The sequence below is a fragment of the Crassostrea angulata genome, chromosome 8, assembly GCF_025612915.1.
Source record: "Crassostrea angulata isolate pt1a10 chromosome 8, ASM2561291v2, whole genome shotgun sequence".
Classification (NCBI taxonomy): Eukaryota; Metazoa; Mollusca; class Bivalvia; order Ostreida; family Ostreidae; genus Magallana; species Magallana angulata.
Window position 1 is genome coordinate 55,832,903 of NC_069118.1, and position 25,627 is coordinate 55,858,529.

The 25,627-nt window shown below is 34.7% G+C and overlaps 3 protein-coding genes and 1 long non-coding RNA gene across 13 annotated transcripts in view; 3 read left to right on the forward strand and 1 right to left on the reverse strand.

The window, feature by feature from the left end:
• Positions 1–25,627, reverse strand: part of LOC128158127 (6-phosphofructo-2-kinase/fructose-2,6-bisphosphatase-like) — a 52,842-nt gene that overhangs the window by 323 nt on the left and 26,892 nt on the right. For 7 of the 10 annotated variants that reach the window (XM_052820868.1, XM_052820870.1, XM_052820869.1 and 4 more), the window contains exons 13-16: positions 19,657–19,784; positions 17,179–19,503; positions 2,615–2,796; positions 1–1,791 (exon numbers count right to left, since the gene is read on the reverse strand). The exon at positions 1–1,791 is cut by the window's left edge and continues 323 nt beyond it. In XM_052820868.1, coding sequence (XP_052676828.1) covers positions 19,444–19,503; positions 19,657–19,784 — 188 coding nt within the window. In that variant the 3' untranslated portion in view covers positions 1–1,791; positions 2,615–2,796; positions 17,179–19,443. Of the gene's footprint in view, positions 1,792–2,614; positions 2,797–17,178; positions 19,504–19,656; positions 19,785–22,673; positions 22,774–25,627 lie in introns of all 10 variants that reach the window. The other 3 variants (XM_052820878.1, XM_052820877.1, XM_052820871.1) reach the window with 3 other exon arrangements.
• On the forward strand, positions 3,077–5,415 carry LOC128161117 (uncharacterized). Its single transcript, XM_052824353.1, has 2 exons — positions 3,077–3,904; positions 4,194–5,415. Exon 2 carries the CDS (start codon positions 4,426–4,428, stop codon positions 5,413–5,415), a length of 990 nt encoding a protein of 329 aa, XP_052680313.1. The 5' UTR covers positions 3,077–3,904; positions 4,194–4,425.
• On the forward strand, positions 5,321–15,414 carry LOC128161118 (uncharacterized; the record flags this gene model as incomplete). The annotated part of the gene is made up of 3 exons (XM_052824354.1): positions 5,321–9,573; positions 10,386–11,258; positions 11,363–15,414. Coding segments are annotated over exons 1-3 (8,790 nt in total), but the record flags the coding sequence as incomplete, so codon positions are not given.
• Positions 15,421–16,362, forward strand: LOC128158162 (uncharacterized). The gene is made up of 2 exons (XR_008239923.1): positions 15,421–16,049; positions 16,313–16,362. It is a non-coding gene; the product is annotated as an uncharacterized LOC128158162 (long non-coding RNA).

Consider the following 25,627-nt stretch of genomic DNA (forward strand, 5'->3'; position numbering starts at 1 on the left):
TTCAAAGAAGCAATTTTTGCCTCTTTAAACAACTGTACATAGTTTTGAATTTTATTTTTTTGGCGAGTTCACTAAGAGGTAACTTTAAGCCTTCAAAAATTACACATAGCATTATTCAGTAGAAGAAAATATTACATGTACCAAAAACTTAATTATTTTAAGGTTATAAATATCATAAAAATGAGAAAAAACACATCTAACAGGGTATGTAAGATTGCAATAACACATGAACTTACATTTATAAGAATTCAACAGGTACTCATAAAAACTGAAAAAAGACCATTTCTCAATGAATGCAATGGATATCAGTGACTAAAATGTTTGTGTAAAAATTGTAATGAGTTGCTTCCCTTTGACCAGTATGACAGCGATGTGAACTTGTGATCATAACGCCAGCCTACATAAAATAAAAGATTTACATGAACATGTAGATTTTCTATAGTGTTCTTAATGTCAAACTTCATTAATAAAAGATTCAAAAATTTCAAATTCATTAATGGAAAATATAAACCAGAAATAATAGAAAAGTTTTTGAACTCACAAAATAAGTCAATCAAATTTTACACTAAACTTAAACATGTAGCTGAATGGTTTCTTTATGTCAGAGAGAGAGAGAGAGAGAGAGAGAGAGAGAGAGAGAGAGAGATGTTCATTGTACATAATATCTTACGGGCATTAACAAATATTTGACCCCAAAATATACTGACTCATAAAATGAATGTCATCAAATGAACAGCATTGTTACATGATACTTTTGGGATTTCTAAAAAAAAAATATGATGACAATGTGCCTCTTTGTATATTATGTAACATAATTAGTGTTAAGTTTTTACCTAGGCCTAATTAAAGGTCAAAACTTTACAGTCACATGTAAATTGTCCAGTTAAGCAGTCACCTTAAGAATATAACTTCAAAACTATTATAATTCAATCATTTTTTGTGTTCAAAGGTTTTTTTTATCCTTATTTCTAAAACCTTACATGTATATTGTTTACAAAAATTTACAAATGGTTACATGTAATTGTGAATCTTATGGTAGTACCACTGAATGATTAAGATAAGTACTGAGAGCCTCCATACACACACAAACTTCAGGATGGTGTGGGCTTCATGTTTTCTTATCTTTGTTACTTATTCACTATGTAAGCATTTATTGAACGATAGCCTACCATCAAATAAATCTACAATAAAGTAAAATATATCTAAATATATATCTAAAGTCAAAAAGTGCCATCAAAGGCACTGCGACACAGGTATAAATATAAATTAAAATATACATTTTTAAAATTAATTGAATTAATAATTAAAATATCTCTAAACTGACAAACAAGCATGGGATTAATATCTAGACAAACATACATGTAAATAAATATTGCAAATGTCATACTTCATAATGCCATGGATAAAGTCTGTCACCTCTTTGCAAGAAAAAACACTTTAAAAAATTCTGAAAAATAAATAATAGTCCATAAAATTCGCTCTGTTGAGGTGCAAGCCGTGATATAAAAGACAAGCTGCAGCAACGAACTGTATCAGATCTCAGATCTGACCAATCAAAGCGTGTCATGTTTCTGCCGGTGACCAATCATAAATCACCACCCTGTGACATGTGTTCATGTGATGTGAGGTCACATGACGGTCATGTGATGCTACCTTGGGGATTTGGGGAAGATGGAGGTTCCTGAATCAAGGACCTTGTTGGTGACCGACTCGATGAGGGTCACAGTGATCATACAGATGGGGTAGGACTGGGGCAGCTTCTTCATCACCACAGGCACCTGCACAAAGTACCTGAAAGTAGAAACACATTGAAAGGTTAAAGGTCATGTATTCAACGTCGGGAGCATTTTCCATCACAACTAGGAATTGAATAAGTATCTAAATATAGGTAATATATTGCTTAAAATAAATTTCCATGTAAATATGTCATCAAAGGTAGTCTGAATGCAATTAAAATTGTTCATTGAAATATCCTCTTCTTTTGAACAAAACATATCAGATTTTTTCTGCATTCAAAGAATTTTAAAGCAATATGAGCTGCAATTTTCATGTTGTAATTTTTTTCAAAGAAAATGTTATTTTCTACTAAAATGACAAAAATTATCATGATGGTTTTAAAATTTCTGTTAGCTCTGTTTTTGTGGGAAAAGCCATTAAGAAGCCTTAATTGGAGCAAAATTGAATTATTGTCGTCCTGTACAAAAATTGATCTGCTATATATTCCTTATAAGTGAAATCTTTCTCCTGACAAAAATAAATGATTTTTTCAAATCTTATTTATCATAAAAGTTTAAGTTACAGGCAGACTTATCATACTAGCAGGTTTTTGCAGCAAAATAAAATTCCAAAAAATACAGCTCATATTGCTTTAAACAACTTAGAGATTGGATAAACATAGAAATATTCTAATATTCAGATAATGTAATGATTTCACAAATCTAGAGTATTAACTGTTAATTGTGGTGCTCTACAATTTACATAAATCTTGAGCTTCGATCAGATAAGATTCGAATTCCTATGGTCCCAACTGCTAGATTCTCTAGATATATAATTCTAATTAAGTATTAATGAATTAATGGTTAGAACTTTGAACTTTGAATATTTTTCTTTTTACTTAAACTCCTCCAGATAGTGGCTGCGGATGAAGGCAGAGATCTTGGGACTGTAGTGTAGAAAAGTCTGTAGGACGGAGAACTGTACATAGAGAGTCACCGCCTCCTGAGGCATCAGAGCGTCTTTACGAGTCGGCCCGATAAACTTCATCATCTGGTCGATCACATTCTCCACGAACCCTTCCTGTTAATGGAATTTATAAATACGTCAGTTGAATTCTTTGATTCTTTAGGAATTAGTTTTCTTGAATCAGGGATGGGGTAATGGTAATTTGTAATGGTAATTGAGTGTAATTAATAACAAATTTTAATGTAATTGAAAGTAATGTGTAATTGACCAATTTTTCAATTACATGTAATGGTAATTTAATTAATTACTTGAAAAAAAGGCATGTAATTCCAATTACTTTTCAATTACTTTCAATTACACACTGATGTACATATAAATATGAAGCTGTCCACTACCAATTGTTCCCAACACTATCAATGGTACAAGATCAAGTTAGGAAGAGTAGTTAAAAAGCATTAAACTATTATTATATATATCATACTAAATATTTTTCAGAATGAATTTTTTTCAGTGATTCAATATTTAATCATAAGTTTCCCAAATTTAATTAAGAACATGTATTTGATGATTTGCTTGATCTCTTTTTTTTTAAATACTTATTTCCCTTCTTATTAGAAAAATTGGTGTCAATCATCATCGAGTTAGATTAAAACATCACTGTTTAATTTACGAACAAAATCAGTGTTAAATAAACTATCAAGTCATGCAGCCTAAAATGCATAGAGCTCAAATGCATGGCTTCCAAGTTTTTGATGCCTAACATGTCCACAGGGTGTGTTCCCTTATTGCAAACATTTGATAATTAGGTAGAGGACAACAGGTGTGAATTGTGTTTTGATAACAAGTATAGTCTGCCCTCTACCTGAGATTAACCTGTACTTTGGCATTGTATTTACTGTAAGAGGGTGGAATTTGAATGATTATTTTATTTTGATATTTATTGAACGTTTATATAAAAAGAAAAGTGTCTGTGGTTTTGGGGGATTGAACCGGGTGCCTTTGGTGTGTGGGCTTGTGACTTATACCACTAGGCTAAGTCAGATTTATATTTATAGCATATCTTTATTATCGAAAGTACATTTAGGTTTTTGGTTAATTATTTTGTGATGTCATAGAAAGAATAGCATTCTGGGTAATTCTTGCCTAGCTCATTTTCATTGTCCAAGAGAAAGGCAAAGAGAGAAGTCAAGAAATTTAACATTCACAGTGTGTCCTTGCTTAGGTATGTGCATTTGTTAATTTCTTTGCTTATTGCAATGATAGTGTGTGTTTAAACAAGTTTTATTATCTATTTAATATTGAGATATATAATTTTGTAAAGTTTTTGAATAAGAATAGACAAACCTGTATTTACATGTATTAGATAAAGGAAAGGGTAATACTATAGATAAATGAATAATAAAGAGCATTGGGAGTACATGTATAATTATGATATTTACATTGTATATAACAAGTGTGATAAATAGATTTTATTTAAATTTTTAGGATCTGTCAACATTTATGTATATCAGGAAATAAAGAACCTCAACACAATATTCAGAGTGTTACATTTGGCGTCGCCGGTAGGATTCCATTCGGTTTCCCTGAGAACGATTTCCAGAAGGAAGACAGCTAAGATACAAGTTGACAGCGCACATTGTGAATAGTGAGTAAGTGATATCAACTCAGAGTGATTAGTGTACACAACATTGAAATTTCAACAGACAGAGTTGTACCATCTCTGGACAAGTTTCACAAGCCACAATGGAGGAAGAGATAAAGAAGTTACAGGATCAGATCAAGAATCTAGAGGCTAAAGGATCCCAAGTACCAGTTGTTTATCTGAAATCAGACCGCAAATTTCCCAAGTTCGGAGGCCGACCTGTCAAAGACGGAGATCCGGACGTCTACGAATGGATTTCCGATATGAGAGAACACATTCAGTCCACTAAATCGAAAGATGATTTCGTAGATTTCATCATGGACCATCTGACTGGATCAGCGAAATCAGAAGTCAAACTTCGACCTTTACAGGAGAGACAAACTGGAAAACAAATACTGGAAATTCTTGAGACCGTGTTTGAAATCAAAGAAACAACTACCCAACTTCTTCAAAATTTTTATCAGCGAGACCAAAGACAGGATGAAACGCTCGAAAAATACTCTCTTGTGTTAACCGAGATGGCTCAGAAAATCAACAGAAAAGAAAAGAAAGATCAAGTGAATGACATCAAGTTGACCGAACGATTCATTGATGGCATAGGAGATCAAAGTACTAGACAAGAGCTAAGGAAAGTTGTGTTAGACTCTGGCAACATTCCATTCTTTGAATTCAGAATGAAGATGCTACGCTGGATAGAGGACAATCCTAATGTGGATGCGAGCATTAAGAAAACAATGTGTTCTCCTACTCAAAGTACTGAACTAGATGAACTGAAAACTTTGGTCAAGAAACAACAAGAAATGTTAGAATGGCAGCAAGAACAGATTGACAGATTAACAAAGAAATCTGATGAGAGACTCGATAGACAATCATATTATCAACAAGAGAGAGGAAGATCAAGACAACGATTCGGCCCTAGATTTAACAGAGGACATAATGGAAGACAGGGAAGTTTTACAAGTAACAGAGGAAGGCAGTGCTACAACTGTGGTGGATTGGGACATATGTCTGTGAACTGTCCATCTGAAAACACACCCCCTACAGGATCACGTCGTACATCCGGTAACCCAAACTGGAAACCTTCTCAGTGAGGAGTCGAGCTGTGAAGGAAGAGGACCAAGACTCAGCTGAAACCTTATACCAGAAAATCAACAGCGCCGCAGCCAAGTGTCCAGAAACTTATATAGAAATTAACGGAGTGAAAGTGAAATGTTTATTAGACACTGGGGCTCAAGTTTCAACTATTTCAGAACATTTTTACAAGAAATACTTACCTGCTTCAAAACTCAGTAATACTTCAAAGATCCTTAAACTTTCCGCAGCAAATAAATTACAGATCCCATATCTTGGATACACTGAAGTTTGTTTGCGAATTCAAGATACTATGTATACAAATGTTGGAATGATTGTAGAGAGTGTGACTAACTGCAATGACCCAATTCAAGTTGTACTAGGATGTAATGTTCTTAGAAGCGTCCGAAAACATGCGTTAGAAACAACTTCACCTGTAATACATGATCCAGTGTGGGATAATGTGATGTCAGTTCTAGACTTGGAGAAAGAAGTGAAACAAATTGGATTTGTGAAACTAGCAGGTCGTCAACCAGTTAACATTCCTGCAAACTCGATGAAAGTAGTATTTGGTACAACAAGACGGAATAAGTCCACTGCACCGTATACCGCCATAGTTCAAGCTATATCTTGTGAAAACGGATCTTTGCCGAAGAATATATTGATGGTGGATACTTTCGTTGAAATGAAAGACGGGATAGTACCTGTGAAACTGATGAATATTGGAGAAGAAGATGTGTGGTTAAGTCCAAAAAGCAGGATAGGTGTGGTTCATAGTGCAGAATTACTCCAATCATCAGAGGATGAATATAAAGTTGAAATTATTCCTGATACAGAATTTGTGATACGACGGATTATAACACAAGATGAACAAAATCAGAGAACTACGTGTCAAGACAAAATTTCAGCATTTTCTGTGAAATTAGATGTAAATGATGTTGAATTTTCTGAAAAACAACACCAAAAATGGGAGTATCTGTTACAGAAGCATCAGGATGTGTTTGTGTTCCGTGATGAAGATATTGGTTATTCAACAACAGTAACACATTCTATTAACCTTACTGATGATACACCAATCAAGATACCTCATCGACGCATTCCCCCAAATCAAATAGAAGAAGTGAGGCAACATATTCAGCAACTATTAAATCAAGGAATAATCAGGAAAAGTCATAGTCCATACGCAGCTCCAATAGTTATTGTGAAGAAGAAAGATGGGAGTTTACGACTTTGTGTAGATTATCGTGCCTTAAATGCTAAAACCATCAAAGACGCTTACCCACTTCCCCGTATTGAGGAGACTTTAGACCTGTTACATGGAGCCAAATATTTCAGCACCATTGATCTAGCACAAGGATATCACCAAGTCGCTATCGATGAGAAAGATATACACAAAACAGCTTTTCGAGTTGGATCTGGTGGCCTATATGAATATCTGCGCATGCCCTTCGGACTTTGTAACAGCCCAGCGACGTTTCAACGCTTAATGGAAGTGTGTTTACATGAAGAAAACTTTGATATTCTTGTGTTATACTTGGATGATATTTTAGTGTTTTCTAAGACCATAGATGACCATATAGAGAGATTAGACATTGTGTTTTCAAAACTCAAACATCATGGACTGAAATTAAAACCATCCAAGTGCCATTTCTTCAGGAGACAAGTATGTTATCTAGGCCATATTGTGTCCGAGCATGGTGTGTCAACTGATCCCGCAAAGACAGAAACAATATCTTCCTGGCCTAAACCAACAACAGAGCGACAGCTGCGTTCATTTCTTGGTATAGCAGGATATTACCGCCGCTTTGTTAATGGATTTGCAAAAATTGCTGCACCATTACATGCACTGTTGTCAAAACCAAAGAAAACCAAAACAAATATGAAAACTGAGCAGTTTGTGTCATTATGGAACCATGATTGCGACAGAGCATTTGAAGAATTGAAAACCAAACTGACATCTACTCCGGTGCTAGGATACCCTGATTTTTCCAAGGAATTCGTGTTAGAAATCGACGCCAGTTTGCAAGGTTTAGGAGCTGTCTTATCCCAAGAACGCGACAAGAAAAATGTGGTTATTGCGTACGCATCAAGAACTCTCAGACCCACAGAGAAAAATATGGACAATTATAGCTCCATGAAATTAGAACTTTTGGCTCTAAAATGGTCTGTTACCGAAAAATTTCGAGACTATTTATTAGGATCCAAATTTGTGATTTTTACGGATAATAACCCATTAAGTTATTTGCAGACAGCGAAACTAGGAGCAACAGAGATGAGGTGGGCCAGTCAACTCGCACAGTTTGATTTTACCATTAAATACCGATCAGGAAAAGTGAATAAGAATGCAGATGCGTTAAGTCGAAGACCAACTTCAGTGGAAGATCCTGAGACCATTATTCAACCAGTGACGAATACTTCAGTGATATGTGATATATTTTGTGATAAAAATTTGCATTGTGTGAAAACGTGCTCTGTGCGTATAGAACAAGCCGAATCATCCCCTGTGTTACCTGGATTTATTCCTGCAGATATGGCACCGTTACAAGAGCATGACCCCGTTTTAAGTCGTGTGTTGTACTGGTTAAAACGGCCAAACCAATTAACCAACAGTGTGATTCGCAAGGAGAAGAAAGATGTGAGAAAATTATTAAATCAGAGAAATAAGCTGTGTTTTGAAAATTCTGTGTTATTCAAAAAATGTATGGATGAAACCGGTGAAATCAAACAGATTCTCCTTCCCAAAGTTCTTAAGGATAAAGTGTTCGAGAGTGTTCATGATCACGCCGGACATCAGGGTGTAGAAAGAACTCTAGCATTGTTACGGAAAAGATGTTTCTGGATTCGAATGGCTCAAGACGTAGAGAAGTGGTGCAAGAACTGTGAACGCTGCATGATCGCAAAAGCTCCCCTTCCCAGCATCAAACCACCAATTGGAAATCTCATTGCACATCGTCCGATGGAGATACTAGCAATGGACTACACTCTACTTGAGAAGTCATCAGATGGCCGGGAAAACGTTTTGGTGATGACGGATATATTCTCCAAATTCACGCAGGCTATACCAACTAGAGATCAGAAAGCTGTGACCGTGGCCAAAGCGCTAGTGAAAGAATGGTTTGTTCATTATGGAATACCGCATCGTATACATAGTGATCAAGGACGAAATTTCGAGAGCCAAATTATACAGGAACTGTGCAAGATATATGGAATACACAAGTCAAGAACAACGCCGTACCATGCTGCTGGAAATGGACAGTGCGAACGTTTTAACCGAACCATGCATGACAGATTACGCACGCTTACTCCTGAACAGAAGAAGAGGTGGACCGAATTCCTTCCAGAACTAGTGTATGTGTATAACTCAACGGTACATTCATCCACAGGATATTCACCCTACTTTTTATTTTTTGGCCGTGAACCTACATTACCGATTGATTTTATTCTTGGAACCCATACTGGAACAGAGGCGGACATTTCTTCAGTAGACGAGTGGATCTCTAAACACAGAAAAAGATTAAGTGAAGCTATACATTCAGCAACTATAAATACTGAGAAGAATGCTCAACGTAGGAGAGAAATCCACAATAAGAATACCAAAGAAGCACCAGTTAAGATTGGCACAAGAGTGTTAGTGAGGAATCGTGTCTTAGGAAGAAACAAAATACAGGACACATGGTCATCCGTACCTTATAAGGTGATTGCAAGACCTGGAGAAAACGTTTACTCAATTCAGCTTGCAGATGGATCAGGACCAATGCGAAATGTTACAAGGACTGAACTTTTGGATACTGGTGAAGAGGTTGGTGAGGATAGTGATAGTGACAGTGATGTGATTGTTGACCAGGCTATGGACATCACACCACAGCAAGAAACCCTTCCGATAGGACATGAGGGTGAAGAAGATGATACTGGTGGAAACAGGGAAGACGAAGTTCCCGATGAAACAGAAGAATCCCGACCGAGGCGTTCAGGACGTCAAACTGCAGGGAAACATTCCAATCCGTTTCATTTACCAAAGAGTGTCCTTGCGTCGAATCAAGAAGTGCGCGCTTCTCCGACAGATGTGAAAGACTTTCGCGAACTAAGTGACGCCATAGCTAATTTGGGTGCATCTTTAGGATCGTCTTTAAGTGCAACATTAAGCCAGTCATGGGCCAATATTCGTGAACAAAAACAGTGATTTTAATTATTGTTTTTATGTGTGAAATACTGAATATAGAGACAGTTGTGTTGATAATATTATTGATGTAGCAGTTTATATACATTGCTGGGAACAGTTGTGTTGAAAATCATATTTTGATGTAGTAGTTTATATTTACATTGCTGGGGACAGCAATGTCAAAGGGGGGAGATATGTAAGAGGGTGGAATTTGAATGATTATTTTATTTTGATATTTATTGAACGTTTATATAAAAAGAAAAGTGTCTGTGGTTTTGGGGGATTGAACCGGGTGCCTTTGGTGTGTGGGCTTGTGACTTATACCACTAGGCTAAGTCAGATTTATATTTATAGCATATCTTTATTATCGAAAGAAACAAGTTTTATTATCTATTTAATATTGAGATATATAATTTTGTAAAGTTTTTGAATGAGAATAGACAAACCTGTATTTACATGTATTAGATAAAGGAAAGGGTAATACTATAGATAAATGAATAATAAAGAGCATTGGGAGTACATGTATAATTATGATATTTACATTGTATATAACAAGTGTGATAAATAGATTTTATTTAAATTTTTAGGATCTGTCAACATTTATGTATATCAGGAAATAAAGAACCTCAACACAATATTCAGAGTGTTACATTTGGCGTCGCCGGTAGGATTCCATTCGGTTTCCCTGAGAACGATTTCCAGAAGGAAGACAGCTAAGATACAAGTTGACAGCGCACATTGTGAATAGTGAGTAAGTGATATCAACTCAGAGTGATTAGTGTACACAACATTGAAATTTTAACAGACAGAGTTGTACCATCTCTGGACAAGTTTCACAAGCCACAATGGAGGAAGAGATAAAGAAGTTACAGGATCAGATCAAGAATCTAGAGGCTAAAGGATCCCAAGTACCAGTTGTTTATCTGAAATCAGACCGCAAATTTCCCAAGTTCGGAGGCCGACCTGTCAAAGACGGAGATCCGGACGTCTACGAATGGATTTCCGATATGAGAGAACACATTCAGTCCACTAAATCGAAAGATGATTTCGTAGATTTCATCATGGACCATCTGACTGGATCAGCGAAATCAGAAGTCAAACTTCGACCTTTACAGGAGAGACAAACTGGAAAACAAATACTGGAAATTCTTGAGACCGTGTTTGAAATCAAAGAAACAACTACCCAACTTCTTCAAAATTTTTATCAGCGAGACCAAAGACAGGATGAAACGCTCGAAAAATACTCTCTTGTGTTAACCGAGATGGCTCAGAAAATCAACAGAAAAGAAAAGAAAGATCAAGTGAATGACATCAAGTTGACCGAACGATTCATTGATGGCATAGGAGATCAAAGTACTAGACAAGAGCTAAGGAAAGTTGTGTTAGACTCTGGCAACATTCCATTCTTTGAATTCAGAATGAAGATGCTACGCTGGATAGAGGACAATCCTAATGTGGATGCGAGCATTAAGAAAACAATGTGTTCTCCTACTCAAAGTACTGAACTAGATGAACTGAAAACTTTGGTCAAGAAACAACAAGAAATGTTAGAATGGCAGCAAGAACAGATTGACAGATTAACAAAGAAATCTGATGAGAGACTCGATAGACAATCATATTATCAACAAGAGAGAGGAAGATCAAGACAACGATTCGGCCCTAGATTTAACAGAGGACATAATGGAAGACAGGGAAGTTTTACGAGTAACAGAGGAAGGCAGTGCTACAACTGTGGTGGATTGGGACATATGTCTGTGAACTGTCCATCTGAAAACACACCCCCTACAGGATCACGTCGTACATCCGGTAACCCAAACTGGAAACCTTCTCAGTGAGGAGTCGAGCTGTGAAGGAAGAGGACCAAGACTCAGCTGAAACCTTATACCAGAAAATCAACAGCGCCGCAGCCAAGTGTCCAGAAACTTATATAGAAATTAACGGAGTGAAAGTGAAATGTTTATTAGACACTGGGGCTCAAGTTTCAACTATTTCAGAACATTTTTACAAGAAATACTTACCTGCTTCAAAACTCAGTAATACTTCAAAGATCCTTAAACTTTCCGCAGCAAATAAATTACAGATCCCATATCTTGGATACACTGAAGTTTGTTTGCGAATTCAAGATACTATGTATACAAATGTTGGAATGATTGTAGAGAGTGTGACTAACTGCAATGACCCAATTCAAGTTGTACTAGGATGTAATGTTCTTAGAAGCGTCCGAAAACATGCGTTAGAAACAACTTCACCTGTAATACATGATCCAGTGTGGGATAATGTGATGTCAGTTCTAGACTTGGAGAAAGAAGTGAAACAAATTGGATTTGTGAAACTAGCAGGTCGTCAACCAGTTAACATTCCTGCAAACTCGATGAAAGTAGTATTTGGTACAACAAGACGGAATAAGTCCACTGCACCGTATACCGCCATAGTTCAAGCTATATCTTGTGAAAACGGATCTTTGCCGAAGAATATATTGATGGTGGATACTTTCGTTGAAATGAAAGACGGGATAGTACCTGTGAAACTGATGAATATTGGAGAAGAAGATGTGTGGTTAAGTCCAAAAAGCAGGATAGGTGTGGTTCATAGTGCAGAATTACTCCAATCATCAGAGGATGAATATAAAGTTGAAATTATTCCTGATACAGAATTTGTGATACGACGGATTATAACACAAGATGAACAAAATCAGAGAACTACGTGTCAAGACAAAATTTCAGCATTTTCTGTGAAATTAGATGTAAATGATGTTGAATTTTCTGAAAAACAACACCAAAAATGGGAGTATCTGTTACAGAAGCATCAGGATGTGTTTGTGTTCCGTGATGAAGATATTGGTTATTCAACAACAGTAACACATTCTATTAACCTTACTGATGATACACCAATCAAGATACCTCATCGACGCATTCCCCCAAATCAAATAGAAGAAGTGAGGCAACATATTCAGCAACTATTAAATCAAGGAATAATCAGGAAAAGTCATAGTCCATACGCAGCTCCAATAGTTATTGTGAAGAAGAAAGATGGGAGTTTACGACTTTGTGTAGATTATCGTGCCTTAAATGCTAAAACCATCAAAGACGCTTACCCACTTCCCCGTATTGAGGAGACTTTAGACCTGTTACATGGAGCCAAATATTTCAGCACCATTGATCTAGCACAAGGATATCACCAAGTCGCTATCGATGAGAAAGATATACACAAAACAGCTTTTCGAGTTGGATCTGGTGGCCTATATGAATATCTGCGCATGCCCTTCGGACTTTGTAACAGCCCAGCGACGTTTCAACGCTTAATGGAAGTGTGTTTACATGAAGAAAACTTTGATATTCTTGTGTTATACTTGGATGATATTTTAGTGTTTTCTAAGACCATAGATGACCATATAGAGAGATTAGACATTGTGTTTTCAAAACTCAAACATCATGGACTGAAATTAAAACCATCCAAGTGCCATTTCTTCAGGAGACAAGTATGTTATCTAGGCCATATTGTGTCCGAGCATGGTGTGTCAACTGATCCCGCAAAGACAGAAACAATATCTTCCTGGCCTAAACCAACAACAGAGCGACAGCTGCGTTCATTTCTTGGTATAGCAGGATATTACCGCCGCTTTGTTAATGGATTTGCAAAAATTGCTGCACCATTACATGCACTGTTGTCAAAACCAAAGAAAACCAAAACAAATATGAAAACTGAGCAGTTTGTGTCATTATGGAACCATGATTGCGACAGAGCATTTGAAGAATTGAAAACCAAACTGACATCTACTCCGGTGCTAGGATACCCTGATTTTTCCAAGGAATTCGTGTTAGAAATCGACGCCAGTTTGCAAGGTTTAGGAGCTGTCTTATCCCAAGAACGCGACAAGAAAAATGTGGTTATTGCGTACGCATCAAGAACTCTCAGACCCACAGAGAAAAATATGGACAATTATAGCTCCATGAAATTAGAACTTTTGGCTCTAAAATGGTCTGTTACCGAAAAATTTCGAGACTATTTATTAGGATCCAAATTTGTGATTTTTACGGATAATAACCCATTAAGTTATTTGCAGACAGCGAAACTAGGAGCAACAGAGATGAGGTGGGCCAGTCAACTCGCACAGTTTGATTTTACCATTAAATACCGATCAGGAAAAGTGAATAAGAATGCAGATGCGTTAAGTCGAAGACCAACTTCAGTGGAAGATCCTGAGACCATTATTCAACCAGTGACGAATACTTCAGTGATATGTGATATATTTTGTGATAAAAATTTGCATTGTGTGAAAACGTGCTCTGTGCGTATAGAACAAGCCGAATCATCCCCTGTGTTACCTGGATTTATTCCTGCAGATATGGCACCGTTACAAGAGCATGACCCCGTTTTAAGTCGTGTGTTGTACTGGTTAAAACGGCCAAACCAATTAACCAACAGTGTGATTCGCAAGGAGAAGAAAGATGTGAGAAAATTATTAAATCAGAGAAATAAGCTGTGTTTTGAAAATTCTGTGTTATTCAAAAAATGTATGGATGAAACCGGTGAAATCAAACAGATTCTCCTTCCCCAAGTTCTTAAGGATAAAGTGTTCGAGAGTGTTCATGATCACGCCGGACATCAGGGTGTAGAAAGAACTCTAGCATTGTTACGGAAAAGATGTTTCTGGATTCGAATGGCTCAAGACGTAGAGAAGTGGTGCAAGAACTGTGAACGCTGCATGATCGCAAAAGCTCCCCTTCCCAGCATCAAACCACCAATTGGAAATCTCATTGCACATCGTCCGATGGAAATACTAGCAATGGACTACACTCTACTTGAGAAGTCATCAGATGGCCGGGAAAACGTTTTGGTGATGACGGATATATTCTCCAAATTCACGCAGGCTATACCAACTAGAGATCAGAAAGCTGTGACCGTGGCCAAAGCGCTAGTGAAAGAATGGTTTGTTCATTATGGAATACCGCATCGTATACATAGTGATCAAGGACGAAATTTCGAGAGCCAAATTATACAGGAACTGTGCAAGATATATGGAATACACAAGTCAAGAACAACGCCGTACCATGCTGCTGGAAATGGACAGTGCGAACGTTTTAACCGAACCATGCATGACAGATTACGCACGCTTACTCCTGAACAGAAGAAGAGGTGGACCGAATTCCTTCCAGAACTAGTGTATGTGTATAACTCAACGGTACATTCATCCACAGGATATTCACCCTACTTTTTATTTTTTGGCCGTGAACCTACATTACCGATTGATTTTATTCTTGGAACCCATACTGGAACAGAGGCGGACATTTCTTCAGTAGACGAGTGGATCTCTAAACACAGAAAAAGATTAAGTGAAGCTATACATTCAGCAACTATAAATACTGAGAAGAATGCTCAACGTAGGAGAGAAATCCACAATAAGAATACCAAAGAAGCACCAGTTAAGATTGGCACAAGAGTGTTAGTGAGGAATCGTGTCTTAGGAAGAAACAAAATACAGGACACATGGTCATCCGTACCTTATAAGGTGATTGCAAGACCTGGAGAAAACGTTTACTCAATTCAGCTTGCAGATGGATCAGGACCAATGCGAAATGTTACAAGGACTGAACTTTTGGATACTGGTGAAGAGGTTGGTGAGGATAGTGATAGTGACAGTGATGTGATTGTTGACCAGGCTATGGACATCACACCACAGCAAGAAACCCTTCCGATAGGACATGAGGGTGAAGAAGATGATACTGGTGGAAACAGGGAAGACGAAGTTCCCGATGAAACAGAAGAATCCCGACCGAGGCGTTCAGGACGTCAAACTGCAGGGAAACATTCCAATCCGTTTCATTTACCAAAGAGTGTCCTTGCGTCGAATCAAGAAGCGCGCGCTTCTCCGACAGATGTGAAAGACTTTCGCGAACTAAGTGACGCCATAGCTAATTTGGGTGCATCTTTAGGATCGTCTTTAAGTGCAACATTAAGCCAGTCATGGGCCAATATTCGTGAACAAAAACAGTGATTTTAATTATTGTTTTTATGTGTGAAATACTGAATATAGAGACAGTTGTGTTGATAATATTATTGATGTAGCAGTTTATATACATTGCTGGGAACAGTTGTGTTGAAAATCATATTTTGATGTAGTAGTTTATATTTACATTGCTGGGGACAGCAATGTCAAAGGGGGGAGATATGTAAGAGGGTGGAATTTGAATGATTATTTTATTTTGATATTTATTGAACGTTTATATAAAAAGAAAAGTGTCTGTGGTTTTGGGGGATTGAACCGGGTGCCTTTGGTGTGTGGGCTTGTGACTTATACCACTAGGCTAAGTCAGATTTATATTTATAGCATATCTTTATTATCGAAAGTACATTTAGGTTTTTGGTTAATTATTTTGTGATGTCATAGAAAGAATAGCATTCTGGGTAATTCTTGCCTAGCTCATTTTCATTGTCCAAGAGAAAGGCAAAGAGAGAAGTCAAGAAATTTAACATTCACAGTGTGTCCTTGCTTAGGTATGTGCATTTGTTAATTTCTTTGCTTATTGCAATGATAGTGTGTGTTTAAACAAGTTTTATTATCTATTTAATATTGAGATATATAATTTTGTAAAGTTTTTGAATGAGAATAGGCAAACCTGTATTTACATGTATTAGATAAAGGAAAGGGTAATACTATAGATAAATGAATAATAAAGAGCATTGGGAGTACATGTATAATTATGATATTTACATTGTATATAACAAGTGTGATAAATAGATTTTATTTAAATTTTTAGGATCTGTCAACATTTATGTATATCAGGAAATAAAGAACCTCAACACAATATTCAGAGTGTTACATTACAAAGAAAAAAAATAGGGTATAAAAATGCAAAGGAGAAAGTTTTCATTTAATAGTTTTGCATGCAGGAAATACTTGAGTTGACATGATAGGTGTAGGTTAGGGGATATGACTTTCAAATGTTTATTGAATATTAAGGTGGTATGAGACACCTCCATATTGTGACTACTGGTACCTGCGTTTTAAAATAAACAATAAAACCAAATTTATATTTTTTCTTTCCAAAAATTGTTACTTATCAAAGTAGTAAGCAAATTCTCAAACAGTGTCTCAAAGTATTTTGATAATGATGAAACTTTATTCACATTATAGACATACGTCCTTAGATGTTTATGTGTTGTAAATAAATCATAGTTTTATTAAATTTTTATGAATTTCAAAATGTAATTTGTAATTTAATTAATTACATTTGCAAAGTAATTGTAATTTAATTAATTACATTTGAAAACTCTTGTAATGGTAATGGTAATTTAATTGAAGAATTTAAGGAAGTAATTGTAATTTAATTAATTACCTTCCATTGTAATTGACCCCATCCCTGTCTTGAATATATTTGAAGAAAAATGTAAAAAAAAAAATCTCTGTTTTTCACTTGGGAAATATGTATTCAGAAATTTTTACATTTATAACTTTAATTTAACATTATATGAAGCCTTCAATGTTGTGAGAGAGAGAGAGAGAGAGAGAGAGAGAGAGAGAGAGAGAGAGAGAGAGAGAGAGAGAGAGAGAGAGAAGCCCTCAATCTTGTATGAGAGTGAGCCCTTCAATCTTGTATGAGATAGAGAGAGAGAGAGTACGTACCGTCATCCTCATTTCCTCCATGGTCTTTATGACCCAGCTGATGTTGAAGAAGCTGGCCTCTGTTCCCCCAGTTTGCCTGTCTTGCCATCAGAAAGATCTCGAACAGTGTCAGCAGGGCCGACTTTCGGAACTCATCTATCTGCTTCTTTATCTGCGATAGCGATGTTACTTATTAATTATAAACAAATCATGAGTTAGAGTTTGCTATACATGTATTTCCTTATACATGGTGAAAAATGTGTTCATTTATTTTTTCATAAAAAAAACTATTGCAGATGATGCAATTTTGATAGCTAAAATAACTAATGAAAACTCTTATTACAAATATCAGTACTTTTTGCCATCAGTTTTACCAGATTCTTATAATTTATTTCATTTTGTATTAAGAGAGAAAGATTACACCAAATTCTTCCAAACAGTTGTAAGTATGTGTCCAATGCACTCAACTTGTAACAATATTTCACCATGTGAATCCACTGTTTTAATGATGATATCACCTCAAGGTACCCAATGACTTTTGTCATTAATTTGAAAATACAAGTACATGTAATACAATATTACACGAAGTATTCTAAAAGGCAATCAAGAATATATTTACTAAAATGAAAAAGTGAGTCTCACTATTTTAATTCAAATTAAATATACTATTATTCCAATATGGAATTTTGAAATATTTTTGTTTATTAAATGTACAGCACATTTCCGAGTCTAACTTCGACATGCAGAACCAACCAAACAACAAAAACCAACCAATGCAATGAATTCACAATAAAACAAAAGTATTGCGTATTTTATTTCATCAGTAATATTACATAAATCATTTATTTTTAGAGAGTGTTATAAATTCACCCCAATTTCTATAATTTATGTTAAAACAAAGATATCCTGGTAGGAAACCAACTTTTACAGAAACATGTACATTAAATTACATGGACAATGGACAGTCATGTATATATGATAACATATCAAAGTGAAAATGTTTAACTGTGAGGATTCATATAAATAGACATTGCAAAACACATTCATGATAACTACCAAAAACTTTACATCAACCAGTGATTGTAAGGACAAATATAAAAATTAGTTACTCTACCAAATGGCCATAAATGGAACACTGAAGCAGATATAATTCAGATCTTTTTAAATTATTGCTTCTGAAATCAAAATCCAACATATAGTCCTTTCTTAATACCTAAAAATCATGTGTAGTGTACTTTTGCAGCATTTATATAAGGAATAAGGAATCATTCTTTGAGTATTATGAGGTGATAATTTTGGTCGGGGCGTGATCAAATCCAATAAAGCCCACAGGGCTTTATGATAGATTTGATCACGCCCCAACCGAAATTATCACCTCATAATATTCAAAGAATGATTCCTTATTACTTATTTTTATATAATTTTGTGCCATTGTACGATTAAATATTTAAATATAAAATAAGCAAACCCCGCTGGCGCCTCAATTTGGCGTTATTTGAAGTTATGGGTTTTATAGTACAAAATCGATACGTAGTGTTATCACAGGCAAAGCCACTGAAAAATGTAAATATAATGCCTTAGGCTTTAATTAAAATTGAATTCGAAGATTATTTCAGAAAAAACAAACCATTGGTCTTAGATATTGGTTAAAACTGTGGTCCAAAGGTTTATAAAAAATGAAAAAATAAAAATAAAACAGACAAGAATTTGGTTATGTGTTGGGGTTTCGTTTTCATTCATAATGAGAAGAATTGGCAGGTTTTAATATATAAAGAAAACAGGATATTGGAATTCAAAATAAATTTTCTAAATATTCTTAACTCTATTTCCATTTATATCACAGTCAAAATGAATCATCTTAAAAACATAGGTTATCATATGCAAAAGAACATAAAAATCTTAACTGAAAACACAATAACCATTCAGTTAAAAAAAGTAACCGTTTGACAAGAGTGTATGACAAAGACACGGTCCATCATTGGCATTGTCAATGTAATCTGTAACAAACTGAAATCGTACTGTTCGGTTGATTTCAGTCAGAAACTCCATTTTAGTGTATGTATGAGATGACCAAAATACCAGAACTGAAAACTCCTTTCATTCCCAAGCTAGCAGCACACATATTGGGATTTTTATCTGAAAATTTCACCCGCTTATGATAAATCTCATGTGTTGCCATATTTTTTGGTTTAGATGACGATGTTGTATGTCCCTGTCTCTTTGGTTAATGGTAACTTCAGATACATAGTTACCATGGTTTTGTCCTGGATTTTTTCTATGACGACCTCATATATGCTCTGGTACGGTCTCCAGAGCTTCGTTAATGCTTCTATCAGGTTTCACGTTCTGAAAAAATGCAAAATTGTTGCTTTCTTAATCAACCTAAACAATCAAGTAAACAACAAACAAACTGTACTAAGTTATACACAACAATTACGGAAATGCATTACAGGTGAAAGTCAGGTTGATTTCTACTATTAAGATACCTTGTTTTCTCACCTTTGGTTTTTCCCTGTGTGTGTTGACAGCGTCAATGTTAAGGCTGACAAACTCCACTCTACAGCCATAAGCTACTGGGGTCAGCTTGATGACAGTGTGAAGTGGGACCTTGAGATAGGCCAGGTCTTCTAGAACATAAATGCATAGAGACAATTAAGAAATAAACTCAGGTACATGAAATAACGCCTAACAGGAAAAAGCTAAACAGAAATAATAAACAGAAGTCTTGCATTGCTTGAAACCTTTTGCAATCAAATGACAAATACATTTTCATTAAACATTGGGAGTTCATCACCCTGCATAATTTTTTCAAAATTAATGGAGTGTTTCCCAAAATCCCCCCTGAATCTTAATTATTTTTTTTGGGAATACAAATTGTAGTTCTTCTGTCCTGATCAAGACATTTGACATGTTGTCCATATTCAGAACCTTACACTCAAGCGTTACATGGGCATAATTAGCTAATATGGACTCCAATGATTGAGTTCAATACATTGCTACTGGTAAAAATCACTCTTGAACAGGAAAGCAAGCCGACCAACTGGTGTAGCACATTATAAAGCTACATGATTTCCCGAACTGTGTTTGTGCTGTACAGGGATTTGTGCGATAATAGGAAACATCACAGTGTAAGAATTCAGGCCCAGCTGGTATAACTCTAGTCACAGAAATCATTAATGACTTTAGGTTACAGAAACAATGACTGCCGAAGAATAGAATTGTACCATCTCACTAACAATTTAGCCTCACTGAATTTAGCCTTTCCATTAGTTTGTGGGAATTTACGTGCATAGACAAACCGATACTTTAAAAATCATATACAAGTACGAGAATAATAAAGAGAGAATCTGAACGCAAGGAATGTAAAGCGAATACTCCTTCTAAAAACAAAAAGGTATAAATCCACAACTTCGAGAATGAAGAGTTTAAAGACAACCCAATACTATGGGACCAGAGAGTGGACACAACAATACATTATACAGTGAGATCTCACTCAAAAACAAATATGTATGACAATTTCTGAGAATAAAGATTTTCAACAACAAAAAATGTAAGAGATATACCAATACCCTGCAGCAACTGAGTTTAAAGGGTCATGGTCACGATTTTGGTCAAATTTTATTTTTCTGTTTTTGGGAGTTAATTTTAATCAACTCTCCTATGCAGTTACTCTGACAAACCGAATGTGAAACAGTGTTTGGACCAAAGCACAAATCATCGCCGCTGACAAATATTAGTTCTTGAGAATAATTGATAAATCCGAAATAATGTATGCTAAAGCATTGTTTTTCAAGGAAACATATATATAAATACCTTGAAAATAGTCAGATTTTAAATGGTACGAACAATTTAGATATTTTTTGTAGTTGTATGTATTCTTACGCCAGAGTTCAATATACTCTCGTTCAACTCGAGCGTTTGGTTGAACGAGACGAGAGTTCAATATTGCTTGGATCCCTAAATTTTCAAGAAATATTTCTATCACTGATACATAGTTTGATTTAATTTATCATATCTTGAAATAATACTTAACATGATTCATTTGGGGTTTCATCAACATTCTTGTGTCGAAAAAGTCCCAAAATTCATGTTATAAAAATGTGCGTAATTCAAATACAGATTAGAAACTACCTGTACTTGTCAAGCAAAATAACATATCATTGATTTTAAAATAAATAACCATCGATAAAATCAACTCCAGTCAGTTCTTCGGTACTTTGATTATTATTTACAATGCTTTATGAATGCATTTCTAATGATCAAATGAAATTTGGGTGCCAGTCGATGAGTTTTAAGCAAGATACAGGGCTCACAATTCTTCGTCATGTAAACAAGGCTCGTGCCCTGTTTTTGTTTACATAGGTTCAATATACCAGTAAAAATCTTTTTCAAGATGATTTGTCTATATTCTTATTCTTTTTAAGCATAAATAAACAGTTCCTAACCATAAACACATTCATTTTTGGTCTAAAACTCGAATTTTCACTTCAACATTCAAAATGTAAACAAAAGCTTTGTTTACATAGTGAGGAATTGTAAGCTCTGAAACTCGCCTATAACTCAACAAATGACACTCAAATTTTGGTTGCCAATTATAAATGCCTTACTGAAGCATTATAAAAATTAAAATCAAAAAAATAATTTTTGACCAAAATCGTGACCATGCCCCTTTAAAGGCACACCAATAAATGGAGAACATGCGTAAAGACACGCTGGTAGTCAGAACGTCAGAGTATTTTATTAAACACAAAGGTCTCAGAAGTCAGCAGCGTCCATGGTTTTCATCACCATTTAATCCCAGGCACCTGACGTTATATATTTTTCTCACAATACAAAAAAAACTCCATTTTTCTAATTATTAGGAAAGCGGAGTATTTTTTTTATTATGAGAAAAATATATAACGTCAGGTGCTTGTGCTTTTAATGTCTTGCATAGACAACGTTTGATAATTATTCTGTGTTTGTCCAAAGAATGAAACACTGTGCTAATGTATGCGCAAATCTAGAGGGGATCAGGGGGATTCACATGTTAAAAATTACCGAAAATAGGTTTCAGACCCCTTCCAGAAAAAATAGATATCCCTCAAACCCCCCTCCCTCTCTGAAAAATTTTCTAGATCCTCCTTGCGCAACATATTGAATTGAACATATAAAACACCTGTTTGTTCTTTGTTCACTTAGATTGTAACTGACTCAATGTCTTCTGAATCAACTGTGTTTCTTCGATATGCATTTCATTCAATATCCCTCCTTTTAAAAAAAAACATGACAGAGCTAATCACTATGAATGGCTACCTAATTTCTTAGTTTGAAAGAGTTTGAGAAGGTATTCAGCATTTTTTTTTGCTTTAGTATGAAATTGTAATAAGTGTTATATCATTATTGTTATTGTGACATTTATGCATAGTTACAATCAACTGCACAGCAAACATTTTAAAATCAAAGACAGTGATAACGTGATGAATTAGCACCCTTAAAGCTCTACCAGTTTGCCTAAGCTAAGGACGTTTCACTACCTGGGGTCTAACAGATGCATGTTTTCACACTCACAACCGCTGCCCGACATTCTCATTTTGACCACCGCTTCATTGGGAACTGGCACATATGGGATTTCATCTAGAAATAAGAAATTTAACGTCCCCACAAAAGCATTTAGAGAGAAAAAACATTCTATTTCCTAAAATCATGTTTATTTAAAAAATTGTCAATTTAGTCATAATTATCCATTTCAATCAAATATTCATAAACGGATATCAACGTAGCCATATCAATATAATTGCCAATGATTCAATGATCAATTTAGAATTTGGAAAGTTTACCAAAATGTTATTGAGGCACCCTAGCTCTTTTTAAGTGTTTATCAACAACATTAATACAATAATAATATGCCCTAATTACAGTGCAACAAAAGCTTTAATTGCTGCATGTATAATTTATACAGTAGTCTTATCTTCGACAAACGTACAGATCTGTTCCAATTACTTTTTCACTGCTTAAGGTCAAGATATAGTTAATGAAAGATGCTTACATGTTTATGAAATGCAAGATATAAATTCTTTCAATGATGCTTCATAACATTAGCTTTGTATGACACGGTGTACCGAGGCTTAAATAGCTGGTATACACAACCAAAACTCAAAGTTTTTGCAGTCAATTTCTAAGTAATATGAAGGAAATACATAACAAATCTCAGAGCCTCGTCCGATTTTGACCAATGAGATATATCTAGAATGCCTACAGCCTCTTCATAAACGACACTTAACAAGCTATTGACCTCTTCTTTAAAATTTTGACAATTCTAATAAAGGTATTAAGATTACCTTTTCCGTGATTTGATAAAAAAGAATATGAAGAAACTGTTTCAATTTCTACATAATTCCTTTATCGCCGAAAGTACGGGAAATAAATTTTATCAATCAATTGTTACGTCATAATGGTTCTAGCACCAAAAAGATACTTTGGAATCATTAATTAGATCTTGACCTTTTAAAGGTCAAATCAAGTATAAATTTTAAGTTTGGTGCTAGTACCACGATGACGTCATACTTGATTCAATGAATCTTTCCCCGTACTTTCCGGCTTACTAGTAAAAGGAAAGATATAGAAAATGAAATCATTTCTTAACATCCTAAATTAAATTATGAGAAAAGTAATTCCGCTTCCTATATTCAATTTGACATCATTTTAATAGTAGGTCAAGAGCGTATTTGATGCCAATTTTGAGAGACTTTTGGCATATATAGATATATTTCTTTAGTCAAATATGGACAAAACTCCGAAATCGTCGTTTATTTCCTTCATATTTCATAGAAAATGACAGTTTTTAAGATGGTTTTTCATTTCGTAAACCAAAAATTTAAGCCCAGATACACTCTATCAAACAAAGCTATTGTTATGAAGCATCATCAAAAGAATTTATATCTTGAATTAACCTGTAGCCATCTTTCATTTTACTTGATCTTGACCTTAAACTCTTTTATTGATTACAATGACTCATTTTTTCAAACTATTAAAACTAAGTGATGTTAGAGTCTGTTATGTTAGAGACTTCATTTGCCGCTAAGAAAAATGAGTGAAAAAAAGGATATATTTTTTGTCAATAAAGAAATGAAATAAAACTATAATCAAAAACGAAATATAGTACAATCTCACACATTAAACAGAATTTCACATCAATATCACGAAGAGTTGTTGGAAACATTAAAGCAAGTTTAAAAAAATTTATTTGCTTTAGTTTAATCATGTCTCATATCAATTAATTTCTATCATATTAATAAAAAGAGGCTGTGATTTAAAACTGCATACAGATCTTTCTCTAGTGAACATAATACTGCAGAAAATCCTTTAATATGCATAAAGGGCTAAATTCAAATGCTTTTTTTTTTTAAATCAAAACATAATCCAAAATTTCTAGTATCATATCAAATTATTCACATAAGATTAAATTATAAGCAAGTTGAAATAAAAGAAACAAAATATTGATTTCTAGAAATCATAATACAAGTGAATTTTAAAGAATTTAACTATGTTAGGTATGCAAGCCAATGTCCATGCAACAACTTAAACTTAACTTTGAGATATAACATTAACAGAGAGATTTAACAAGACTATGTCTAATATAACAGGCGCCGTTGTTGGAGTGTGAGGCAAACTGTCCCCCATCAAAAATTCTCATTTCTTTTTTTTTCATCAACATTATAGCTATTGGCTGCATGGTTATAATAGACTATAGATTTAAGCAAAGCTGCTTTTAATGAAATTCAATTTAGTTTGCTAAATTTTTAATTTAGCCTTAATGCACTATATATCAAAGCAAAAACAAGTCACAGTATATACATATATGATACTTCAAAATGAAGATAAAACTGTATATAAATGCTCACCGATCAGAACTTTCTTTGTACCAACACAACATTTACTTAATTGTTCCAGAAAACTAATACATGTAAATTACAGAACTCAATTTACTAAATCTTAAATTGTCTCTTTAAATTCTCCTTAACGAACCTTATTTTCCTTATATATCTACCCAAATTAATACCACAACAGATTTATTAACAGAAAAACACCAGTCTTGGCTTTAATTTTTTGTTTATTTTAAAGTTATTTTCTTCAATACATTAACCATTAAAGAAAAAAGTGGGAACATGTTTGTATAGAAATCAAAAAGCAGCAAAAGAAAATGTGGCAATATAAGCAGAAAAGTCAGTACTTACAAACAATTCAAATTAATAAAGATCAACAACAACAACCATGAGGGTATACAAAGTTACTAAATACTGTAGATTCCTTATTTTATGTTAGTACCTTATTCCGCGATTCCACCATTTTGCAACAAATCGCGAGAATATAAAATTGTGAACAACCATTTTTTGGTTTTTGTTTAATTTACATCTGTTTGAAAAATAAAAGTTAGATTTTAAAATCTGCGAGATGTGCCCCCCAAGATTTTAAGCGGATAATAATTCCT

Excerpts from the sequence above, each read along its gene's own strand:
- LOC128161117 (XM_052824353.1), top strand. The coding sequence starts at position 4,426 with ATGGAGGAAGAGATAAAGAAGTTACAGGATCAGATCAAGAATCTAGAG.